At 37.0% G+C, this 22,900-nt stretch overlaps 3 protein-coding genes across 4 annotated transcripts; 2 read left to right on the top strand and 1 right to left on the bottom strand.

The window, feature by feature from the left end:
- The first annotated feature begins 614 nt into the window (after positions 1 to 614).
- On the top strand, positions 615 to 5,051 carry LOC130718666 (tyrosine--tRNA ligase 1, cytoplasmic-like). Its single transcript, XM_057569289.1, has 10 exons — positions 615 to 854; positions 929 to 1,076; positions 1,450 to 1,739; positions 1,832 to 1,928; positions 2,410 to 2,515; positions 2,595 to 2,677; positions 2,874 to 3,019; positions 3,115 to 3,220; positions 4,590 to 4,649; positions 4,734 to 5,051. The coding sequence occupies exons 1-10, from the start codon at positions 763 to 765 to the stop codon at positions 4,752 to 4,754; spliced, it is 1,149 nt and encodes a 382-aa protein (XP_057425272.1). The 5' UTR covers positions 615 to 762; the 3' UTR covers positions 4,755 to 5,051.
- A 6,503-nt stretch (positions 5,052 to 11,554) lies between these two features.
- Positions 11,555 to 15,528, top strand: LOC130718275 (probable protein phosphatase 2C 25). Its single transcript, XM_057568808.1, has 4 exons — positions 11,555 to 12,346; positions 13,724 to 14,088; positions 14,645 to 14,881; positions 14,983 to 15,528. Exons 1-4 carry the CDS (start codon positions 12,031 to 12,033, stop codon positions 15,232 to 15,234), a joined length of 1,170 nt encoding a protein of 389 aa, XP_057424791.1. The 5' UTR covers positions 11,555 to 12,030; the 3' UTR covers positions 15,235 to 15,528.
- A 764-nt stretch (positions 15,529 to 16,292) lies between these two features.
- On the bottom strand, positions 16,293 to 19,205 carry LOC130720104 (actin-12). Of its 2 annotated transcripts, none has more exons than XM_057570713.1 (5): positions 19,143 to 19,205; positions 18,688 to 18,760; positions 18,176 to 18,569; positions 16,747 to 17,360; positions 16,293 to 16,654 (listed from the first exon to the last, which is right to left on the bottom strand). In XM_057570713.1, the coding sequence occupies exons 2-5, from the start codon at positions 18,745 to 18,747 to the stop codon at positions 16,589 to 16,591; spliced, it is 1,134 nt and encodes a 377-aa protein (XP_057426696.1). In that variant the 5' UTR covers positions 18,748 to 18,760; positions 19,143 to 19,205; the 3' UTR covers positions 16,293 to 16,588. The 2 variants fall into 2 exon arrangements, with proteins under 2 accessions (XP_057426696.1, XP_057426695.1); XM_057570712.1 differs by having other exon boundaries at positions 16,294 to 16,654; positions 19,015 to 19,148.
- Positions 19,206 to 22,900: the final 3,695 nt, after the last annotated feature.

Genomic DNA, 22,900 nt, shown 5'->3' with positions numbered 1-22,900 from the left:
GGAACCAGAACCTCCATTAACGCCATTACTGAATCGGAACTCACCCCAAAGCCAATTTATACCATTTCAGCCAACATAACCTCTACGTAAGCATCAATCGACTACCCTAGGGTTGAAAGATTCACATAATTTCAAGTTAAATGGTGAAAATCCAAACTTACTTACCTCTAGGTTTCAATGCAATGAATTGGGAGAATGGGTTTGATGAATAGCTTTGATGGAGATGATGGAACCCTTTCCAGAAGATGATTGAAGCAAGGAGAGCGTCGGTCTCGAAGATTGAAGAGTAAGGGTTGAGAATGGGGAGAATGGGTTTGGAGAGCGCTGAAATGGGTTTGAAAAAACGTCTGTCGTTTACATACTAATATAATACGGAAATTTATCTTCCGGATTGAATACGGAATTTAATTTTCCGTATTCTATTAAAGGGGGGTTTTCCAGTAATTTCCCTACTTTAAGTGGGGCGCGGAGCCCCATAGGGGGGGCCCCAAACCCAATTCCCCTTACGTGTCCACGTCAATTAATGAGGATTACATGTCTTTTTTTTAAAATTAAAATATTTCATAATTATCCAACACTAAATTTAAACCCTAATTACATATCTGGGAATAATCTAAATGCATCCCTAAAGCCTCTTCCTTCACATTAGCCACTCTGATTGGTTCATTCATTCGCCGCACCAATCGAACCCTAATTTCTTCTTGGTTCTAAATTCTAGACGAAAGTTAGCCACTCTGATTCGTTCATTCATTCGCCGCACCAATGGAACCATCACCCGCTGTGGAAGCTCTCGAATCCGCCTCCGTCTCAGACCCTGACACTGACACCACCCAATCATCCAGTTCAACGCCTCAGTGAGTTTTTCCTCTATTATACTTTCCACCCTGGACTCAGGTTTGAACTTCATCATTGTTCATTTTGGTTCCAGGTTGAGCCTCGAGCTGAGGTTTCAGATTGTGAGAAGCGTCGGGGAAGAGTGCATTCAAGAAGATGAGCTCCTTAATCTCCTTGCCAACAAGCCTGAGCCTGTTTGCTATGATGGCTTCGAACCCTCTGGACGAATGCACATTGCTCAGGTCAGCTTTTGTTTTCTCCCCACTAAATCTCAGTATTCAAAAATTAGGAATAAATTTATGGTCAAAGTGATTCGCCTTTTACCAAGGGATGATTCATTTAGGAAGTACTCATTAAGAATGGTCTCGTGTTCGAGTATTGTATTGTGTTAGTAAAAAATATTGCAGGAGAGCTAGTTCCACCATAATGTGGATGTTCTCGACTAGTATAGGTTTTCTTAAATGGGGGGAGATTTGAAGAAGATTGAGATGGATGATCTCATTTAACTGTAGATAGATGGGGGATAGTTGATTACTTGATATGTACGGTGACTGTAATTTTTTGAAGGTGTTTTGTGGCTTACATAGTTACATTCTTTTTACTTAATGTATATAGGGTGTCATGAAGACAATCAATGTGAATAAGCTAACATCTGCGGGTTGCCGTGTCAAAATATGGATTGCTGATTGGTTTGCCAAGCTAAACAATAAAATGGGGGGAGATTTGAAGAAAATTGAGATTGTCGGCCGCTATTTGATCGAAATTTGGAAAGCTGTTGGGATGGATCTGGAAGGGGGGAAGGTTGAGTTTTTGTGGTCGTCGAAAGAGATTAACGCTAGAGCTCATGAATACTGGCCTCTAGTGTTGGATATAGCTCAGAAGAACAACCTTAAAAGGATTATCAGGTTCCTCTTTATTAAAATGATTTTGTATGATCTATTAAATGGTGGATTTGGACTAAAAGGTGTTTTGCGTGTTTTTCTCTTCCAAATTTTAGGTGTAGCCAAATAATGGGGCGGGGTGAACATGAAGAATTGACTGCTGCACAGATATTCTATCCATGCATGCAGTGTGCTGACATTTTTTTCCTCAAGGTGCGTTTCAGTAATCCATATATATTGATGCTTGCTTGTATCGATTATTTAACTCATGTATACATTGTTAGCTTCATAGCTTCACATTGGCTTAAAATCATGCTAAAATTATAGGATGGTGACCTTATAAGCTCAGATGGATGTTTCTGTTTACTGTAAAGAACTATTAGAAATCAAATGGATGCATCATTGCTACAATGGTAGCAGTAAAATTGTCAATAGGAAATTATGATAGATGCTACCTCCCTGGATCGGTTAATTACATGCGCTGACTAAATAATGTCTTCTCCAAATTTCAAATGTTCTGTTCTTGGATTTCTCCTTCCTAGTTTCCTATGTTCTCTCGTATTTATTATTATTACTTTCTTGCATGCTTGAGTATTCAGATACTGTAATGTTTTGTTTCTTATTTCTTAACTCTGAAACTGTAGTTGTCAATTTGCTTGAAATGTAATGCATGTGTGTTTTTATCTTAAAATAGGCTGACATTTGCCAATTAGGAATGGATCAGAGGAAAGTGAATGTACTTGCCAGAGAGTATTGTGATGACATTAAGAGGAGGAACAAGCCCATTATCTTATCACACCGTATTCTCCAAATTTCCTTTCAACTGTTTTATATTGAAGTTGTGTATTGCTTACTAACCAATTCCAGGGTGATTTGTAGACATGTTACCTGGCCTACAACAAGGGCAAGACAAGATGTCAAAAAGTGACCCATCATCATCCGTTTTCATGGAAGATGAGGAGGTAAGTTGCCAACAATAGTACTATTAAGGGTTTGTTCGGTTTCAAAAAGTGACCCATCATCATCCGTTTGCATGGAAGATGATTGTTTTCCCCTACAAAATAAATACTTTTTTTCAAGAGTTCCTCTTTTTAATGTTTCTGTTTTCTTTCCAAAGAATTCTTTTGACTGATCAATGTTTGTATATGGATATCATAGGCTGAGGTGAATGTGAAAATAAAAAAGGCTTATTGCCCGCCAAAAATTGTGGAAGGAAACCCATGCTTGGAGTACATTAAATATCTTATCTTCCCCTGGTTTAATGAGTTCACAGTGGAGCGTAATGCAGATAATGGTGGGAATAAGTAAGTTTTGCTATTCCCCCAGTCTATTTTTTAACTGATCTTTTCTACTGTACAATTATTTGATTGTCGTGTTTTCATGCTTCCATTCAATCCAGGACATTTAAAAGCTCTGAAGAGCTGGTTGCTGCCTATGAAAGTGGAGAGTTACATCCGGGTGACCTTAAACCAGCCTTGGCGAAGTCATTGAATAAAATTCTTGAGGTGATGTTTTATGGTCTCGCTTATGCATCTTGATGGATTCTTCTTAAAAGCACAATTTCAACAATGTTGGAAGTGTTTCTTACTCTGCTCGGGAACAGTGTTTTAGAAGGGTTTTAGTACATCTATAGTTCTATACCAATAGAAACCTAGAATAGGATTCTAGTTCAGAGATTTTATTTAGTTGAAAGAGAGGTCAAAGAGTTTTGATAGATAACTATTAAGGAGAGTTAGTTAGTTAATTAGTTTGGTATAGTTAGAGGAAATAAGGCTTGTTGCCTACAACTAGGAAGAGGAGTTGAGAGGGAAAGTTGTCTAGCTATTTTGAGTGTATTGGGACTGGGACCTTTGGACATTAGGAGGTGACTGCGGACCCTCGAAGTTCTGCAACTTTCAAGTAATAAGAGTCCAGTTCCTATCAGCTTTTACCCTAACAAAACAAAAGTCAGAGCCAATGCTTCTCAGAAAAAAATATTCTCTGCTTAGCTAAATGCCTACAAATTGCAATCTTCATAACTGCCTATGTCGCACACCGACAGATTAAATCCCCCTTATGTGTCAATCATCCCAGCTGCCAACTCAGGTAACTAAATCAATTAGTCATTCGAGAATAAACCTTTCATATAGTGGACCCTTTTTGTTGCTGATGCAGTACCCGAGCCTTTACCCTATTTATCTGTATTAGAACAGTGGGTTCTATCATTTACGGCAAGCAAATCATATATTACACATTTAATGTTGGTTTTAAATTTTAATGTGGTGGCTAATATATTAGAACTTGTTTAATCCACTGGCTTCTCGAAGTAGAGCACAACTAGTATATCTACTTATATGCATTACAAGTGCAATATAAAACCATTGATGTTAGCATATCATGAGTCATCTGTCCCAATTCATGACACCTCTAGTTAGATCTTTGTTGCCCCCTTTATTCTAACAAAAAAAGCATTCTCCACGCTTGAAGCCTAATGTGCTATTATGTGAGGGGGCATTTAGAAGTATAATATAAAATCATTCATGTTTCTTCACTCAACAACTGAAGCTCTTAAGATTGTTGGTTCATGATAATATGTATATACAATCTTTATTGGGTCAGAGTGGCTACTTACATTTGCTTCATTTATCAGTATAATATATTCATGTCTCAATTAAATTGATTCAACCACGACAGCTGCTACCCTTATAGCTAGGTTGCTCTGAATATTATATTCTATTGAAGTTGATAGCATCTTCTGATTATTTGATATACGTGCTACAATAGCAAGAGTTGGGGTGTTACAGTGTACATTTTTGTGTACTCAAGAATAAAGCTTTCTTTAATTTCTTTATTCTTGCTATGTGCCACAAGCTAAATCAATGATTGTATCTGCAGCCTGTAAGGGAACACTTCAGAAAGGACAACAATGCTAAAGAGCTGCTAAAAAGGGTCAAGGTGAGCCTCTTTAGAATAAGTAGAGCATATCAATTATTTTGGCGTTGTGTGATACACTAAACAGAATTTGGCTTTGGTTTGCAGGCTTACAGAATCACCAAGTAATATGCAGAATAAGAGATTTCCAGCTCCAATTAAATTATTTGCCTAACAGCCGTACAATTTTCACATTACTAAGTGCATATTTAGATGATCTATGAGAAATATGGTAAAGATTGGCATAGCATGTTAGTTTCAGATAGTGGTATGCATCTATGGGGTGTATTGAACCCAGAGACATAGGAAGTTCTTTTTAGAGACTCATTTCACTTTTCTTATAAATGTTGGACTGTTATTATAATATTATTTCCTCAACGTTAAAACACACTTTTGGCATAAATTATCAGTTCTTACTGTTACAAACTTATGAGAAGTTACAAGTATAACATTTGATTTGGCCTACGAAGGACTATGTTAGCATGCCTCTGATTAAAAGGTCTACTAGGAAAGGTTAGAAGGCTGGGTTCTAGATAATACAACCCAGTAACTGGCCCATTGGTAGTTAGTAGTTATTATGTTGAGAAGTTAGGATCATAAATTGTTCTGTGTACCATGGCTGTTTTTCCTTTTTTGCATAATGAGTCAGGGGAAAATAGTGTTTTTTTAATAAAACCATGGTTGGCAAATTAGAGTCAACTCGTAGACTCGGACTAGTTTACAACTTTTTTTTAGGGCAGATTAGTTTATAGTTACATTGCAAAATCAAGTTAACTACGACACAAAATTGTTTTTATCCTGACTCAGGCAGAATCAGGTAGACATGTATAGAAATTAGAATGTGAAGAGAAGAGAGGTCAAGAGTGATATGATAGGTGATGTGATAGGAAATGCAGACATAAATAAAAAGAAAAAAAAGTGAAAATAGTATGTAAGAGAAAGAAGAGTGTAAGCGAATCATTACTTCTTTGGACCCCTGACAATTTGAAAAAGAACTATGACTTGCTGCCATGCAGGTTCTGACTTCACCACCTCCACTACTAGACTGTCGTTTGTAGCATTTCCCGCCACCGGAATGAACATTCCTTTTGTGTCGACGGGCTGCCTTGCCCTCCACCATCTTCTTCTTACATCGTTCTCCTTCTTGTTGTCTCACAATGAGTGAGTATCTCTGTTTATATTAGATTTGTTATGGTTTTCTCCTCTTCACATCCTTTTTGTTTTATCCTAGTTCATTTTATTGTATTTAGTTTAGGAATCCCAAATTTTGTGCTATTCAACTGCTGCTATTAGTTCTCCTCATTGCTGTCTCACAGTGGCTGACTACCTTTGTTTTATGTTACTGAACTTTTCTTTAAATATTTGGTTGTGAAATCAGAATGTTGATTTCTTTTTGGTTAATGCATCTTTAATGGTGCAAGTAGATTATGTTTCTCCATCATGACAAGTTTTCTTTACTAATTTTTTTCATTTTTGACGAATACTATTATGAGTTTATGAGTCGACTGTATGAACTCACCGCTAGTTTACATAGAATTGCAAATTTGAACAACCTTGAGTAAAACTATCATTCTTTTTTCTATTTTCTTGATCTGATTTCCGAGAACCTATCGTAGGAGCCTGCCCCACCGGGAAAGGGACAATAGGTTGGGGTATACAAAACTCCCCCGACACCGATGAAGTATAACAATTGGTATCAAAGCTCCATTGTTAGGGTTGTAGAGTGCGTTGCTATATAGAGTTTACCAACTGAGATCTTGAGGCACAAATAGAGGAGCTACTAGTATAGATGGAAGAAGACCAACAAACATTGTTAATTGACATTGCAAAGGAAACAACTGATAGAGCTTGTTCGGTACTAGAAGTGATTTAACATACCTGCAAGTGTTAGTGTCAAAAGAGACTCATGTTGTCACATACTTCATAATTGGCCGATGAGAAAGGCTTAGGCTACATAATTGCTTAAGTGTGTGTTTGGAAAACCCATTCACGATCCACGTTTGACCCCGATTCACGTGTACAGAAGCAAGAAATAGTTGTTTTTGGATTTCTGGATCCACGTTTGGCCTCTCCAGATTTGAAACCAAACACACACTAAGTATGGATCCCGAACCAAGATGGATTTGATGCACCCCGAGTCAGCATTGCCAAATGGTTACCAACAATTATTAGAACATGAGCTTTCAGAACTTGTACGTTCCAACACCTGGTGCAAATCTATAATTAATAAGTTAGTGAAGATGTGCATATTATTTTAAAAGACAAATAATACGCGAGGAAGTGAGTAACATTTTTTGAAACAATTATTTCAAAGCTACAGCTGCTTAGACACAAAGAACGCATGAGATTGTGTTGAATTGAGGTTGAGAATTTGAAATTTGACTTGCAAATATCATGTTTGGAAATTTAAAAATTACGGTGAAATCAAAATTATTGAAAAAAAGAGTTAAAATTAACGGAAGTTGTTTATATCACACTATAATTTTGGCTTTATCATATTTTTTCACGTATTTCCAAATATACAGGCAGTCCATGAGAGCCATGAATAGCTTCTGAAATGCCCATGCAAGGATAGGATGTGACAACCATGTGTTAGTGAAAAAGAGAGAAAAATAATTTTTGGGATCCAATGGTTCATGCCTCCTAGGTAGCAACCACAAAGGCACAAACCTTAAATGCAACTGTATCAGGTAGAAGGAGTGGATTGGATTGAGAAAAGGGCCCTTCACATGCCTCTTGAGCATGTGTGACTTTTCCTTTTCCTCTAGAAAACAACAAGCACAGCAATGCCAATTTCCTCCTTTAATCCATCCAAACATGTTGTCACAATTTATAAGCCACACCTACTCAATTACAGGTGTCCATTTTCAATGCATTGGGCGAGTGGGATACCTTGTGGCCAATGTTGGTCCATGTTCATATGACCTGAAATAATTTCAGTAAAATAAACAATGATTGAGCTGGATATATTTACTGGCCACACAACATACACCCTTTCAGCCTATTCGTTTGATCAAGCAATAATATAGAAAAATAAAATACAAGCAACATAGAAGATTCAGAAAATCTTATTGTCTTTACAATCACACCGTGAGAATTGAATCTGATATTCAATGGTTCTTATAACAGGGTATATCATGCATAATAATTACACAGAATTAGAAAGTGTACGTGTACTAAATTTTTAAGTATACGACAGTTTCTTTATTTATAACTTAGAGAAAGTCTAATGTACTCCTAAATTAATAAACAAATAATCTTCATAAGCTTAAAAGTTTCAAATTTCATTATCATATTACACTCAAAAGAAATTATATCCATCATCCACAAATCTGAGACGTGAGTTTTGACCAGGTTATCTTGACCTGACGGGTTTGAATACAGTTGAACTTGAATTTGCTAGCATTTGAGGAGACTGAAAAGTGGACAACTTGTTGGAAGTTGGTAGCGGCTCTTGTGGTGTGAGTAAAGCAGTTTGGAGCTGGGTCCATCCCATTCCAACTAAAGAAATCAATTAAAACTTTAAAAAGAAAATACATCAGAAAAAGTGAACTTGTAGTTGGTGAAATTAGTCTCCCTCTAAAAGGTATGTTTGGTCTGGAGCTAGTATTAGTGCTGATAGGTTTTTCTTTTATTCTCAACAGCAAAAAAGCAAAAACAGAAGGGAAGAGAGAAAAACAGAAAAAAAAAACCCTACAACCTCTCATAGGTTGTGCCTAAAGAGTCCGCTAACTATAAAGGCTCCAAGTCCGGAGGGGATCCTGAACAAGGAGAAAATCTCCTGATTAGCTCCTAGCTTAGCTAAAAAATCTGCACAAGCGTTGCCCTCACGCAACGTATGTAAAACACGCACTTCCCATGTCCTATGCAGCAGCTCAACAATATTGAAAATTAACACAGCATGAACATGGTAGTGCTGATAGGTGATTTCACATATTTCAGGATATTAACAAAAAAAACTATAATTTAACTCGTTGTGTTTAACGTTGATTGAAAAAAATGAATTTTGCTACTTCAAATTTAATATAGACTCATGTTGAGTTTAAACAGAATCTGAACACACACACTTAGTCCTTAAATCGGGGATTTGTTTATTTTTACCTTTCTTTTAGAAAGACAATGAACAAAAGCTACACTCTAAGGGCTAAAACACCATTATAATCTTTATTGAGGATATCATTTAAACCCAGGGGAGGAGTAACATACTCTATAAAAGCACAAAAGGATCTAGCGCCTAACTTAGCTTAGCAATGAACAACTTCATTGTTTTCATGTGTAATGTGTTAGAAAGTCAAATCTCAGTCTCTATTAGGAAAAATGCTAAATATAACCAATAAGCCAAGTCGATGGAAGTAACGAACAACATTGGTCACCGGCCTTAACGCAAGAGGTGAATTAGTAAAAAAGTAATGATATGTACACACCTCATCTTTTAAACACTTCATTTCCACATATTTTTGTTTCTAGCTATCTCATCTTATCATCTATCACATCTCATACTTTCTCTCTCTTACTTTTTTTTTTTTCTTCCTATCTTTCTCCTCCTCCACCTCCTTCCACCTCAAAATAGGTGTGAAGAAAACATACTATAACCTTACGGCACTCGATGTCCCGAACACAATAATGTTAAAAGATAATTAAACTATATTGCAAATTTAATAATTAAATAGTTAAATACTACTGTTGTTAGACGTCTTCTATCAATGTTAGAAACCGCTATTATAAATTCTTACTAGTTACCACTGTTGTTAGCCGTCTTCGATCAATATTATCTATTCACGGTTGTGGATATTACCGAGTGGCAGTGGTTGTGATGATGGAGGACGTCAATATTACTTGATGGCAGCAGCGGTGTGGTGTATGGCAACTGTGGCAGTGGTGGATTGGCAATGAGTAGTAGCGGGGGCTGGTGCTAGCGAATGTGGTGTTGGCGACAATTGTGGAGGGTCATGGTACATGGTGAAGGTGGATGTGGCGATGGAAGAGGTTGGTGGTGGTTCAAGTGGGTGGTGTCGAAAGTTGTGGGATGGTGGAGGTGGTGGCAACGATGGGCCAATGACTGTGGCAGTGGTAGCGATGGATTACATCTTCTTAAAACTAAAAATCATAATCACATAACTATTTTGTGTTGTTTTAAAAATAAGGGCAAAACAATTTTGAAATTAGGTAAAAAAAAAATCAATTAACTCCATTTTTAAAAACCACGTTTTATATTTTAAATTTTTATATGAAAACCAAAAATAGAAAATTCACCACCACTCCACCCTTCACGAGTCTGAATTTCTTCATTTTTAGGTCATTTCGGAAGCTCACTTAGTGAGTTAAGGGTATTGAGGGGTGAAGAGCCAAGGTTCAAACTATAATGAAGAAACTAATTTACTCAAAATTAACAACCAACATTTGCCTATTAAAAAAAAGGCTTAATCCTCAAATTAGTCCCTGTCTTTATCTCGCCGTCTGAACCAGGTCCCTGATCGGAAAAATTTGTGGAATCAATCCCTATCTTTCAAAAACGTATGGAGCCAGTCCTCGCCGGAGCCCGGAGCTCCGGCGAGGATGAGGTAGCATGCTGACTGTGTTAATGTGGCTTACGTGAAATTTAAAATAAAAATAAAAATTACACATGAAAATAAAAAAAACCCAAAATTAATTAGAAAACCCAATTTCCCACCATAAATTGATTAAAGTAAAAAACACAAATTCATTAAAATAAAAATTATAACTATAATTAAAAACAACAAAAAATTTTACAAAAAAATCAGATTCGCTAATCCCTCATTTTCTGAAACTCATCCCCAAAATTTTCCAGAAACATAGCCCTTCATCTTCCTTGAGTCTGCCATTCCTTGCCTACATCATCTCCTCATCCTTCTTCTTCTTCAAATGACCCATGAAAAGAAAAACCAAGGAGAGTAATTTCATGGAAATTTCGTCACATTTATCTCATCTCTCTCACGTTCTCAGATCTGGAATGTTGCAGGTATTGGTGAGGTGCAGAAACTCCTCCACCGCGCGAGCAAAAGGATGACACCGAGCCACACCAGAAAACGTAGCCACCACCACCCAGAAACTCATCTCCCCCTCCAGCGAACTCAACAACTAAGAAACCCCACCCCAACCTTCATGTGACCCAAAACCCAAATCGAACCAGCACCGGACACCCCAACCTCCACGAGACCCAAACCCATTTCATCTCAATTACAGGTCTAGTTTCAACCGAGAGAAGCCTCACTTGAACCCCAACGAAAACCCAGATATGAGGAGGCCATCACCTCTTCTTCTCCCCTTCCCCTTCCACAACCCAAGTTCTATGTTCAAGTAAGCCACCAGATCCAAATTAACTCAAGAAGCAGTAGCAAGAACTGATGAGAGAAGGAAGACGTTCAAGTATGAACGACCCTGGTCGATTTGTTGGCTGTTGTAGGAATCAAACATGAAGATGAAATTTAGGGTTCAAAAAATAGGATTGAGGCCTTTTCATTTTTTGGGTTAATTTGGGAGGGGGATTGGGGAGAATTTGGGTTTGTTAATAAAATTAGGGTTAATTTTGTTAATTTCTTTTATTTTTGTTAATTTAATTTAAATTTCTGATGTGAAAAAAGTTTTTTTTTATTTTTAAATTCCACGTAAGCCTCATTAAACCAGTCAGCGGGCCATATCATCACTCGCCGGAGCTCCGGGCTCCGGCGAGGACTGGCTCCATACGTTTTTGAAAGATAGGGATTGATTTCACAAATTTTTCCGATCAGGGACCTGGTTCAGACGGCGAGACAAAGACAGGGACTAATTTGAGGATTAAGCCTAAAAAAAAACTCTTTGAGAAAGAACACTTGCTAAATTAAATTAGTATAAATTTTGTAAAAAATTGAACTTAAACACGTAATAATTAAACTCATAGATAAAAATCCTTGTACTTGTGAGTTTCCTCAATTACAAATCAAGAAAAGTGGTTACGCTATTGTTTCTCTTTCTCCTTCTCCTTCTCCTTCTTCTTCTCCTCCTTCTTCCTTCCAAAGTCAACTCAAACTCACTTCAACTTTCCTCTTCTTACCACTTCCCTCTCAGCATTCGCTTCAATCTCCACTCCCTCTGGGAAACAACGCTGTCTTCTTTTTCTTGCTCCTGCCATTAACAACAACCCCACGATTCCGCAATCTCCACCCAAAATTCACAACAAACAAACACAAATTCACTCTTTTCTTCCTCATCGTGCCCACCAATTTTTTCCTTCAAAGTTACAATCTTTTCACTAGAAATCGAGTCTTTCCTCAACCAATTTCAGTTTTCCCCATCTGGGTATCCTTGTTTCGTTCTCATCAATTCAGAAAACCGCAGATTTCATCGCTTTGAGGCACCGGAGTTTGCGTGTTTTCTCTCTTGCCTCTGTGAGAGAGGGAAATGTGGGATGTTTTCGTGGTTGGCAAGGGCATTTTCTGCGTGCTTGAGACCTGTAAGGCAATATGCACGCATGAGCAAGGATGATAATGATGATGGTTCCGATAGTCCATCAACGGTGGATGACGCGCTTGTTTGGTTCAGGGACCTTGAGAAGCACTCGGGTGGTGAATTCTCCTTCGCGGTGGTTCAGGCTAACGAAGTTCTTGAAGATCATAGCCAGGTTGAGACTGGTTCTGATGGTGTCTTTGTCGGTGTCTACGATGGCCATGGCGGTCCTGAAGCTTCTCGGTTCATAAATGATCACCTTTTTCGTCATCTCATGAGTGAGTCTTGTTTTGGATGTTTCTCGAATTCTATCTGCTTTCTTTTTCTGTCAAACTTCAAATTCGTTGTTTGTTTGTGTTTGAGCAAATTTTTGCAAGAATTGATTTGGATGAATTTGATTTTGATTATAATTGAGTTTGGGATGAAGTAATTTATGTTTTGAGAATCTTGGTTTTCTTTAATTCAGTATACAAATTTGCAACTTAAAAGTATAAATTATAGTTTATAAGAGCAATTGAAAGGTAAAATCAATTTTGATACATAATAGACAAAATCACTTTTGAGGGATTCTACCATTTCTCTGAAGATGGTATTGGTTATTGAGGATGTAAAAATTTCATCAAGTTCTTTAAGTTCTTAAATATTGATCATATTAGCCTTTTTGTGATGTCTTTGTTAAATGATAATGATATGAATTTGTTTTGTGGCAGTAGATGGGGCTGATTTGCTTGAGTTTTGATCGATATTGATATTTTGGACCATTTTGGTGTATAAGATTAGCTCTTGTTGTTATCTGGATAACCCTTTAATTTGACTTTTATTGTTTTGGCTGGTCCTATTCTTGGTTTGTTCATGTTGTATGTCTTTGCGGGTGGTGGAAAGTGAGCAAGATTCAATTTGCTTTCAGAAACATAGATAATGCCTGCTAACATTTTTGTCTTACCAGTAGCTCTGAGTTTCTATTTTGAGCAATGATGTTCTTTAAAGAAAACCAATTTTGAATATATGGAAAATATATCTGAAAGAGTTAGAAGCATCTCAATAATCATGTCCTTCATGCTCAATTTACACATCATGTGTCTTTCTTTTTCTTCTTTTCCTTTTGAGTAGGTGTCAGTGGAAACGGTGTAGGTGGAAAATTTTGAATGTGAATCACTTTACACATGCTTCGCCAGTGACTATGTTGAAAATTCATTTTCTTTCTGGTCTCTATTTTCACCTTTCCACGACCACCTAGTAGCATGATGAAGCACACCCTTCTTGTGTCATTTTTTTACATTTGTAATTTGGAGTGCTAGGACTATGGAAATATGATATTTCCCTTTAAGATATTTCAAAAATTGCTACACATAATATGAGATCAAGGATGCATGCAAATAATTGATTCACCTGCCTATTCTGGATTGATATTGTTGATGACATCCCATACTCTTTATTTTCAGTTTCTCTTGTTTCTGTTTCTTTTCCTTATCTAAATTGTTAGTTACATTTTGTGTAAGTTATCAATCATAAATACTTTAACTGTCTGACCAGGAATGCTATATTTTTATTAACCAAACTTTTATTTTCACCTGATGTTAGTTTTGTGTTGCATAGCCTAAATATTGCATTGGTTTAAAGAAGTTATGGAAGTTTTTTGATGAGTCTTAATGCAGGGATTGCTCAAGAAAAAGGTTCTATGTCTGAGGATATTATAAAGAATGCTGTTTCTGCTACTGAGGATGGGTTTCTTACTCTTGTCCGGAGGAGTTATGGAATAAAGCCATTGATAGCAGCAATGGGTTCTTGTTGTCTGTTTGGTGTTATCTGGAAAGGGACACTGTATGTTGCCAATCTCGGCGACTCTCGTGCTGTGATCGGTTCCGTCCGTCGATCTAACAAGATTATTGCTGAACAGTTGAACAGAGAGCACAATGCTAGCAAAGAGGAGGTTAGACGAGAACTCAGGGCCCTGCATCCAGAAGATTCAGAAATAGTGGTTATGAAGCAGGGAACATGGCGCATTAAAGGCATCATCCAGGTTTTCTTTCTATTTTCTCTAGGAATAATTTTCTATCAATGTTTTACACTGCCTTTATCTTTTTCTGTGTAATAATATTCTTCCACTTTGTTGATAGTAAATTGCATAATCATAAGATTTAGCAAATTTCCAATATATATAGTATATACATTTAAATGGCATAAATAACAAAAGAAAAACATTTTCTGGTTCAATGGTATGATTATGCAATTAATCTTATGATTATGCCAGAAAACAATTACAAATGCGATTTTAATCGCCCACGGCACCATTAATTGCAGAATGTTGGGATTAAGTGATTTTAATTGCGCTTTTGACTACTATGCTCACAAGTCACAACTTTCTATACACGCTTAAATTTTTAGGCTTCGTACTTTTTTGTGTATACAAAATCATAAATCACATTTTATTGCTGCATTTGATTTCTGTAAACTTCCTTGCTAGTGGTATGGGCTCATGTAATTAAGTAGACAATTATCAATGAGATGCCTGCTGTGATTGCTGGGATTGCTCATTGTAACTTAAGTTTTCTTGTCCACCCCACAACTGAGACCAGGTATCCAGATCTATAGGGGATGCATATTTGAAGCGGCCTGAGTTCTCTTTCGATCCTTCTTTCCCACGGTTTCACCTTCCCGATCCTATCCGCCGACCAGTGCTAACTGCAGAACCATCTATATGTTCAAGAGTTTTACAACCTAATGATAAATTCATTATATTTGCATCTGACGGGCTTTGGGATCACTTGACGAATCAAGAAGCCGCCGAAATTGTTCATAACAACCCGCGAACTGTATGCTTTTTCTACTTGTCCTTACTTTGCTTTTAGATATTGAAAAGTCTTAAGTTTTTCTTATTGTATTATTCTGTTTCATTGTTTGATTGAAACACTAGGGAATTGCAAGAAGACTTCTTAAGGCGGCTTTGAATGAAGCAGCTAGGAAAGGGAAGAGGACATATAAAGAGCTTCAGAAGGTTAAAAAGGGGATGAGGCGTTGTTTCCATGATGATATCACAGTAATTGTTGTCTTCATTGACCATGAGTTACTTGGGAAGAGGAATGTTCCAGTTCCTCAGGTTTCCATCAAAGGTTTTATTGACACGGTTGGACCATCACAGTTTAGAAGTTTCCAGGAAATGGAATGAGTACAAGGTTCATTTCTAGAACTATTTTTAGCCACCAAAGTTGATTGCTGCTGCTTTTGATTATCCAAAAGCTATGAAATTTCAATACTTCATTAGACATTTTTGAGACATCTAATTGTTGTTCACTTTGAACATTTCTTATCACCTTTGTCAGTGATAATTGAGGGAAGCCATGTTTTTCACTTTACCTGGGGGTTGGGTTCTTCATGGTGTTAGAATTTGTAGTTGGATAATATACAAATACCTTGTTTCTTTGAATAATGTTGATAATCTGAAGCATGATTTTAACTCTTACTACTCAAATATACTTGCTTGCCTCAGCAGCCTCTGAGCATTTTGTTCAAACTGAGCGTTGAAAGGACGCATGGTGCAGCCACATTCCAAACTCCATTTTTTAGTTTGATTAGAAAGAAGGTTAAATTTGAAATTAATTGCCAATGATGTGAGTGTTTTGCTAACTGCTACTTTAATAGTGTGTTTGTATCAGCAGCAGAATTGGTTTTGATTCTCATACAATTGTGTAGGGTAAATGTGAGTTAAAATGATGTGAATTATATTTGAATACCTTTATGGAAAAAGTATTTTTTTTGAGTAATTTTATGAAATTTAGTTGTACAATCTTAGAATTGATTATGTTTAATGTAAAAGCAATTGTGTTGTGGAAATTCTTGGGCTCATGAAATCAATTCTACTAGTACACCTAAACTTCATTTCAATTGGTTAGAATTGATTTTAACCAAGTAGAACTGATTTTGCTTTCCAAACATGCTAATAATCATCCTTGAACCAAAAAAAATGTGGGTTTTAATGGACTAGGTAAACTTTTTTCGGGTGGTTGGGTTTTTGGGCCTTCTTGTAATTCTTAAGTCTTTTTAATGGTTAATTTTGTAGACCTCTAATTTTAAATTTTTTGTATTTAAGTTAGTATGGACCTTTATAACTTGAATGGGCCGTTAAAAATTTTAATTTGAATTGTCATAGCTTTGGTAGACTTGCATTAATAAATGTACTCAAAGCAAACATGAAGCGAGAAAAAACCAAAAGGTCCATGCCTAGTAAATTTTGTTTGTGATGCTTGTGAAATTCCATGCCTAGTAATTTTAAATGAAAAGAACATGTAAAGTTCAAATACACAGCTTTTTACAACGAAGTCATAATGAAAAGGAAAAATTAATCTTACATATCTTGCTTTGCTTTTGATTCTCTCAAGTTTTATCCCAACATATAAATAAAGGAAAACAAAAACATGATCAAAACAATGGTAAAGAATAGGAAGTAATTTGTTCTGAACCACAGGGTATTGCTGTGTAGTACAAAGGAAAGTTATAATTTTCTAGACTCGATCTGCTGCATTTTAGAAACATTTCCTGTGAACGATTGATGGGCCTGATTCATCATATTCCGCTTTTGCAATCCACATCTGCACTCATCAAATGAAACATGAAAAAGTAAGCATTATGTTTACAAAGCCCAACAGTTTCATTCACATGTAATTGAAATCATGGACTGTACCTGTTGGAAGGTGCTGAGGGATGCTAAAATGGAGCCTCCAATCCACACACTATACTTCCTCTCCGGCGGCGCCACCACCTTAATTTTCATGCTACTTGGTGCCAATGCTGTAATCTCCTTGCTCATTCTATCCGCAATCCCTGGGAACATTGTGGAACCACCACTCAACACAATGTTTCCATAAAGATCCTTCCTGATGTCAACATCACACTTCATGATGGAGTTGTATGTGGTTTCATGTATGCCAGGAGCTTCCATCCCGATCGTGGATGGTTGGAAGAGAACTTCTGGGCAACGGAATCTCTCGGCGCCTATGGTGATCACCTGTCCATCAGGTAGCTCAAAACTCTTCTCAACAGATGAGCTGGTGTTGGAAGTTTCTATCTCTTGTTCATAGTCAAGAGCAATGTAGGCCAGTTTTTCCTTCATATCTCTTACAATTTCACGCTCAGCGGTAGTAGTAAAAGAGTATCCACGCTCGGTCAAGATTTTCATGAGGTGATCAGTGAGATCACGCCCTGCTAGGTCCAAACGCAAGATTGCATGTGGGAGAGCATAACCTTCATAGATAGGAACTGTGTGGCTTACACCATCTCCAGAGTCAAGAACAATACCTATAACAACATCGCCATGTTGAGAATTCAGGTGTGAATTAAATCCCACGTTATTTAAGAATGAATGAGTGAAGATCGATTTTATAAAAGATGTGACCCTTAAATCTAAAGGTGTTAGGTAAAAATGTAGTATCGAATTTTCCTAGTCTTTTGTTTTCTTGCACTATGAGCTCATCTATCTCTCAACAAACCACTTTATACATGCCAAACTTCCTTAGCTTATGTTTGGATAAATGAAATCATGGATAAAAGATTAAGCTTACAATTTTTGGGAAGTTAATAAGATAGTAAGGAGATAGGTGAATAAAAAGGTGAGGGAAGAAATAAAAGGTGCCAGATAAAATGATCTAGAAAGTATATTCTATGACCTTCTATTAATCCTTTCTACCACATTCTAAATAATCCAAGCATTATAGACTAATGCTATGTTATCTCATCATCTCATCTCACTTCATAACATTATTTTGTCAATCCAAAGATATCTTTAAATCACATTTAACATTCATGAAACACTGCAGTCATGACAAAATTGAACAGAGTATCACATTCTCAATTTATACAAAATGTTTGAAACTAAACAAATAAAATTTAATTGTTTGGATATACAATTAATTTGATATGGACATTTTAACCGTATTCATTTGAAAATCATCTTGAAACTCAAGTCTAATGAAATACAAGTGGGGCATGACAATGATAAATATACATGTACCATGAACCTTGCACCAAATTACCTAATTGTAAGAATGATTAGCAAATATCACAACCATAATGTGACAATTAAGAATAGGGAAGCAGAATTGAAGAGTTGTTACCAGTTGTACGACCACTAGCATAAAGGGAAAGCACAGCCTGAATGGCAACGTACATAGCTGGAGTGTTGAAGGTTTCAAACATGATCTGGGTCATTTTTTCGCGGTTGGCCTTCGGGTTCAGCGGCGCTTCTGTGAGAAGAACGGGGTGCTCTTCCGGAGCAACACGAAGCTCATTATAGAAAGTGTGATGCCAGATCTTTTCCATATCATCCCAATTGTTAACTATACCATGTTCAATTGGATATTTCAGAGTCAAAATACCCCTCTTTGATTGAGCTTCATCCCCAACATATGCATCCTTTTGTCCCATACCAACCATCACACCGGTGTGGCGGGGACGCCCTACAATGCTAGGGAACACAGCCCTTGGAGCATCATCTCCAGCAAATCCAGCCTGCAAATTAATAGGACACATATCACTACCATGTACCACATTACCGATTTACAATAGATCATTGGAAAACCAAATCATGTAAGATCAGAAAACAACACCATGTTTTATCCATATATACCTTGACCATTCCAGTTCCATTGTCACAAACAAGAGGTTGAATATCCTCACCATCTGCCATTTTTTAATGATTACTACACAAAGACACGAAACTTACATTAAAAAAATAAAATGGAAATCAGAATCAGTCTAATTCATAGGTACAATGTAAGATCTGGGGTTATTATGTGCCAGGCCAATTATATTTGTGTTATCTTCTTTCTTTAATAATATGGGGAATGAAATTAACCAAAAGATCATGATCATACAAACAAGATGCAACATTTTCAATATGATCTAAGTCTCACATGAAGAGATTAAGCTAAATATTAAGAGTGAAAATTCTTACGAAGAATAAAAATATGGGTAGAAAAATGAAAATCTGGGTCACCAAAATTGAAAATTCTCACTGTGAAAGATTTGATGATCGATGAAATATGTGAAAGAAAGAAGAAAGTGGAGAATGTGTCTGAGTACCTTAGAATTCCTGAAAGAACGTGCATGTGACTTATGTGTTTTCTATTTTTATTTTTTAACGAACGTGGCTTGTGTGGCTGAGGTTCTAGTACTGTTGTTTAGAAAAGGGAAAGTTGTGGCAAATGAAATTCGCCTAAAAATATTCAATAACTATTCTCGTAGTGATATACAAATTCAAGAATTAACCACCTATTGTTTACGCTTATTTTTGGTAAACAAATATCCTCTTAGTTCGACTAAAGGAAGTTTAGATTCAGGGTCCTTTTGGGAAAACGTCTTGCCAAAGTGTTGTGTGCGAGTGGGCGTTTTTCGACAACGATGAATAATTCAAAAGAAACTGGATTTCATTTCATAAGGATCAATTACATAAAGATCAAAGTGTGACAAAGCGACAAAGAAACTGCAAGGAATATAATTTTCGATAAGAAATTAAAGAACAGAACTGGTGAATCCTAGGAAATTAACGAATAACACGATGAGCTTAAACGTAGTAAAGATAAACATGTGGTTCTGCAACATACTCCTTCATCATCACGTCTTGCTCTTCGAGTCTCATTGATGCGGACATTAGAGCTTTTTAGTGAATCTTTCAGAGTTGAGCTGGGAACCCCTTTTCCTGACTTGAATTCTTCCATTTATAGAGCGTGTATTTGGCGGTTTTTCCTTCTTCTTGGATGGGTTAGTGGGTCTAACCCCTTTTTCCCACGATCTGCAGTTGGTTCCGGGAGTTCTTTGTGCAGTGGTGGAGGTCGTGGACCTCAACTGCTTCAACCGCTTCTTGGCCACGTGTTTCACCAACGTGGTGAGGATCTGACTTGGTCAATGCTGCACGTGTTAAACGTGCCCATGCTTGCAGCAATGGCTTCCGTTGTCGAATTCGACTGCCTTTTTAACTTGGTGCCTTTTTCCTTTCCTTTCCTTAGTCTAAATTCGACTGCCTCGTGTGTTTTGGGCTGGATGTGCTTTTTACTTGTTTGGGCCAAAATATTGGGCCAACACCTATATAAAAAATATTTATAGTATAAGTGACATATTGCGTTGCGTGAATTTTTTTTTTATTAATCTAAGACAATGGTAATGAGTTATGCAAATGAATGGATGTTTCTAACTAGCGAACTTACTGAAATGTCGACTAAACTAAGATTGGGCCCTAAACCATTCCGATTGCTAAATTGCTGGTTCCAAGATCTTAGATTTTCTGCTTTTGTTGAATATCCTGTTGGGATGTTAAGTGTGAGTAAGAAGTTTCACATTATTTTCCGATGTAGCAAAAAAAAAAAAGAAGTCTCACATTGAATGATTAAAAGATTGCTTTTTTTTTTGTGTCAAAGAAGGTGGTGAATTCATTAGATGAAGTGGGCCTTGCCCAAAACAAGAGTACTAGGCTACAAGAGCTAAACAATTTCAGCCTTTTTCTACACTGCCTCTACATATTTTCAAGCAACCTGCTAGCTGAAAAACACAACCCTAAAAATAACACGTACAACATAGCATCACTAATACAATCCAGTCCAAAATAAGCTAGCATGCTCTAAAATTTAGACAGCAGTAAAAACCAAGCCATACAAGAAAGAAAAAAAACTAGAAAACCACAACCAAGACTTGAATTGCTAATCTCATAGCGAAATTTAATCTTATAATTTTTGTGTCGCTTTTTAAAAAACAAGCCAAGCCGACTCTACCGGAACAACAGGAAAACACCTACATCAAGCTCTTGATGGCCCGATTGCTAGTGTGGTCTGGTTGTCGTAGATCTGGTGGTGAGGGAAGAGGCAGGTGGTTGGCGTTGTCCAAACTATGAGTGAAGGGTGGTGGTGGCCAAACAATGGATGGAGTGTGGTGGTGGCCAAAATAAAGAGAGAAACAAAAAAAACCCACTTATATGGGTAGAAATCCATCTAATGTGGAAGAAAATCCACCTAAAGTGTTCAACAATCTCTTAAAACCGATGAGGACTCCAAGTTAACATCACCATGTTGATTATGGTCATTTGTGTCAACAATTATGTTCTCATCTTCATAGTGATTGAAGTCAATATCCATCTTAGCGTGCTTCCTAATAAAGTTGTGTATAGCCATGCTTGCACAAATTAGTTGAACTTATGTTTCAATTTTGTACTTAGGCATCTTCTAGGGAATTGCAAACCTATTCTTCCAAAAATCAATTGTTCTTTCTATTGTGCACCTTAAGCTGAATACCTCACCAGTGGTAACAGTTGAATACCTCACCTGTGGGAGGATGCGGGGAGTTCATGTTAGGATTTGTGACAGCTTGGTCAAAAACACGAGCATCATGAGAAGTACCCTCCCATCCTGGTAACACAAAAGTAAAGCACATGTTCCAATCACATACATCCATTATATTTTGGGTGAGATGTCCTTTTCTTCCAATAAATTTTGCTTGATCACTTGGAGAAACCACACATGAAATATGTGTACCATCAATTGCTCCTATAACATTCTTGAAAAATTGCCAATAGCGTTGATCATTTCGAAGTCTTGTCTGACTATCTCGAAAAATATGATCATGTGGCCTAATGTACGCAATTGACAATTAAGACAAGCGGTTAATACATTATGGAAATGTCTACTCACAGTTTCTCCCGAGTGATGAAACATTTCTTGAGTCAGTTTGTTACCTACCCCATGGAAAAAAATGTTTAAGAATATTCCAACCATCTCCTCAATCCCATATGAGTAGTGAGCTTTAGACCATGCCCAACTAATTATGTGCAAAGTTGATGGAATATATGTTTTTTCATCCGAAACATTTGATAGCAACAAATGGGATGACCTTGCAATATTTCTCGCACTTATGAATGACCTGTTTGTTCATCATATCTACATGGCTCTTTACATAAATGATGAATTTCATACTGACTAATAAGTGAAGGTGCGAAAAACACTAGAAAGGGGGGGGGGGGTTTGAATAGAGTTTTTGAAACACGGGTATACTTTTAAGCTTTTTCAAAACTCAAAGATAAAAAACTAAGTGCTGAATGATGGGAAGTAAAGCACGCATGTATTTTATCCTGGTTCACTTGAGATAAAAGCTCAAGCTAATCCAGTCCACCTGTGAAGGTGATTTCTTCCTTCTTCTGATGAAGGCAATCCACTAAAATCAATGAGTGTTACAACTGCACTTTGCAACCTGCTAAGTGACTAACAATACACTGATTTTCACACTAGTATCCTCTTAAGAAGCTGATCTACCGATCCTCTTAAGACTAGCTAAATACTGAATCAGCCTTGATTCAGTCCTCTCAAGATCCGACCAACCTTGGTCTCTTGATGAACTTTACAATATGATGTAAAAGTTTTCGGGTTTACAATAAGTGCTTCTAACAAGCGAATAGTAAACTCAGATGTTTAAGAGCAGTGAAGAAATAATGCTAAGAGAATGGTTCGTATGTGTTGAATATTTTCAGCAAAGTTTCTTAGCCTCTTTCTTCTTTCTTCAGCCTTTATATACTCCAAGACTTGTGATGTAGCCGTTGCTAGGGTTTTATCCGTTGGAGTGACAATTCTGTGATATCAGACTGCTAGGCTGAACAAGGTAGGTGGCAGACAGACTGAGACTTGTACGACGTTGTACTGTGATAGCGACCTGTCCTTTCACCAGTTGACTTGTGATCAAGGAGCTTCAGATGAACGTTGCTGAAGCTTCTGATCATCGTCAGATTGAAGCTTGGATTCTTCTGACCATGCAACTTCTGCTTCTGAACAAGTTCCTCAGAACTTCTGATCGTCAGAGCTAGA

Source organism: Lotus japonicus, chromosome 5 (genome assembly GCF_012489685.1).
Source record: "Lotus japonicus ecotype B-129 chromosome 5, LjGifu_v1.2".
Taxonomy (NCBI): domain Eukaryota; kingdom Viridiplantae; phylum Streptophyta; class Magnoliopsida; order Fabales; family Fabaceae; genus Lotus; species Lotus japonicus.
Note: the sequence above shows the minus strand (reverse complement) of the source record. Positions and strands in the feature narration are given on the sequence as shown.

Excerpts from the sequence above, each read along its gene's own strand:
- LOC130718666 (XM_057569289.1), top strand. The coding sequence starts at position 763 with ATGGAACCATCACCCGCTGTGGAAGCTCTCGAATCCGCCTCCGTCTCA. Across the intron at positions 3,020-3,114 it reads GCAGATAATGGTGGGAATAA|GACATTTAAAAGCTCTGAAG; the intron begins GTAAGTTTTGCT and ends CATTCAATCCAG. Across the intron at positions 3,221-4,589 it reads CATTGAATAAAATTCTTGAG|CCTGTAAGGGAACACTTCAG; the intron begins GTGATGTTTTAT and ends TTGTATCTGCAG.
- LOC130718275 (XM_057568808.1), top strand. The coding sequence starts at position 12,031 with ATGTTTTCGTGGTTGGCAAGGGCATTTTCTGCGTGCTTGAGACCTGTA. Across the intron at positions 12,347-13,723 it reads CCTTTTTCGTCATCTCATGA|GGATTGCTCAAGAAAAAGGT; the intron begins GTGAGTCTTGTT and ends GTCTTAATGCAG. Across the intron at positions 14,882-14,982 it reads TTCATAACAACCCGCGAACT|GGAATTGCAAGAAGACTTCT; the intron begins GTATGCTTTTTC and ends TTGAAACACTAG.
- LOC130720104 (XM_057570713.1), bottom strand. The coding sequence starts at position 18,747 with ATGGCAGATGGTGAGGATATTCAACCTCTTGTTTGTGACAATGGAACT. Across the intron at positions 17,361-18,175 it reads TGCTAGTGGTCGTACAACTG|GTATTGTTCTTGACTCTGGA; the intron begins GTAACAACTCTT and ends ATGTTGTTATAG. Across the intron at positions 16,655-16,746 it reads CCCTCAGCACCTTCCAACAG|ATGTGGATTGCAAAAGCGGA; the intron begins GTACAGTCCATG and ends TGATGAGTGCAG.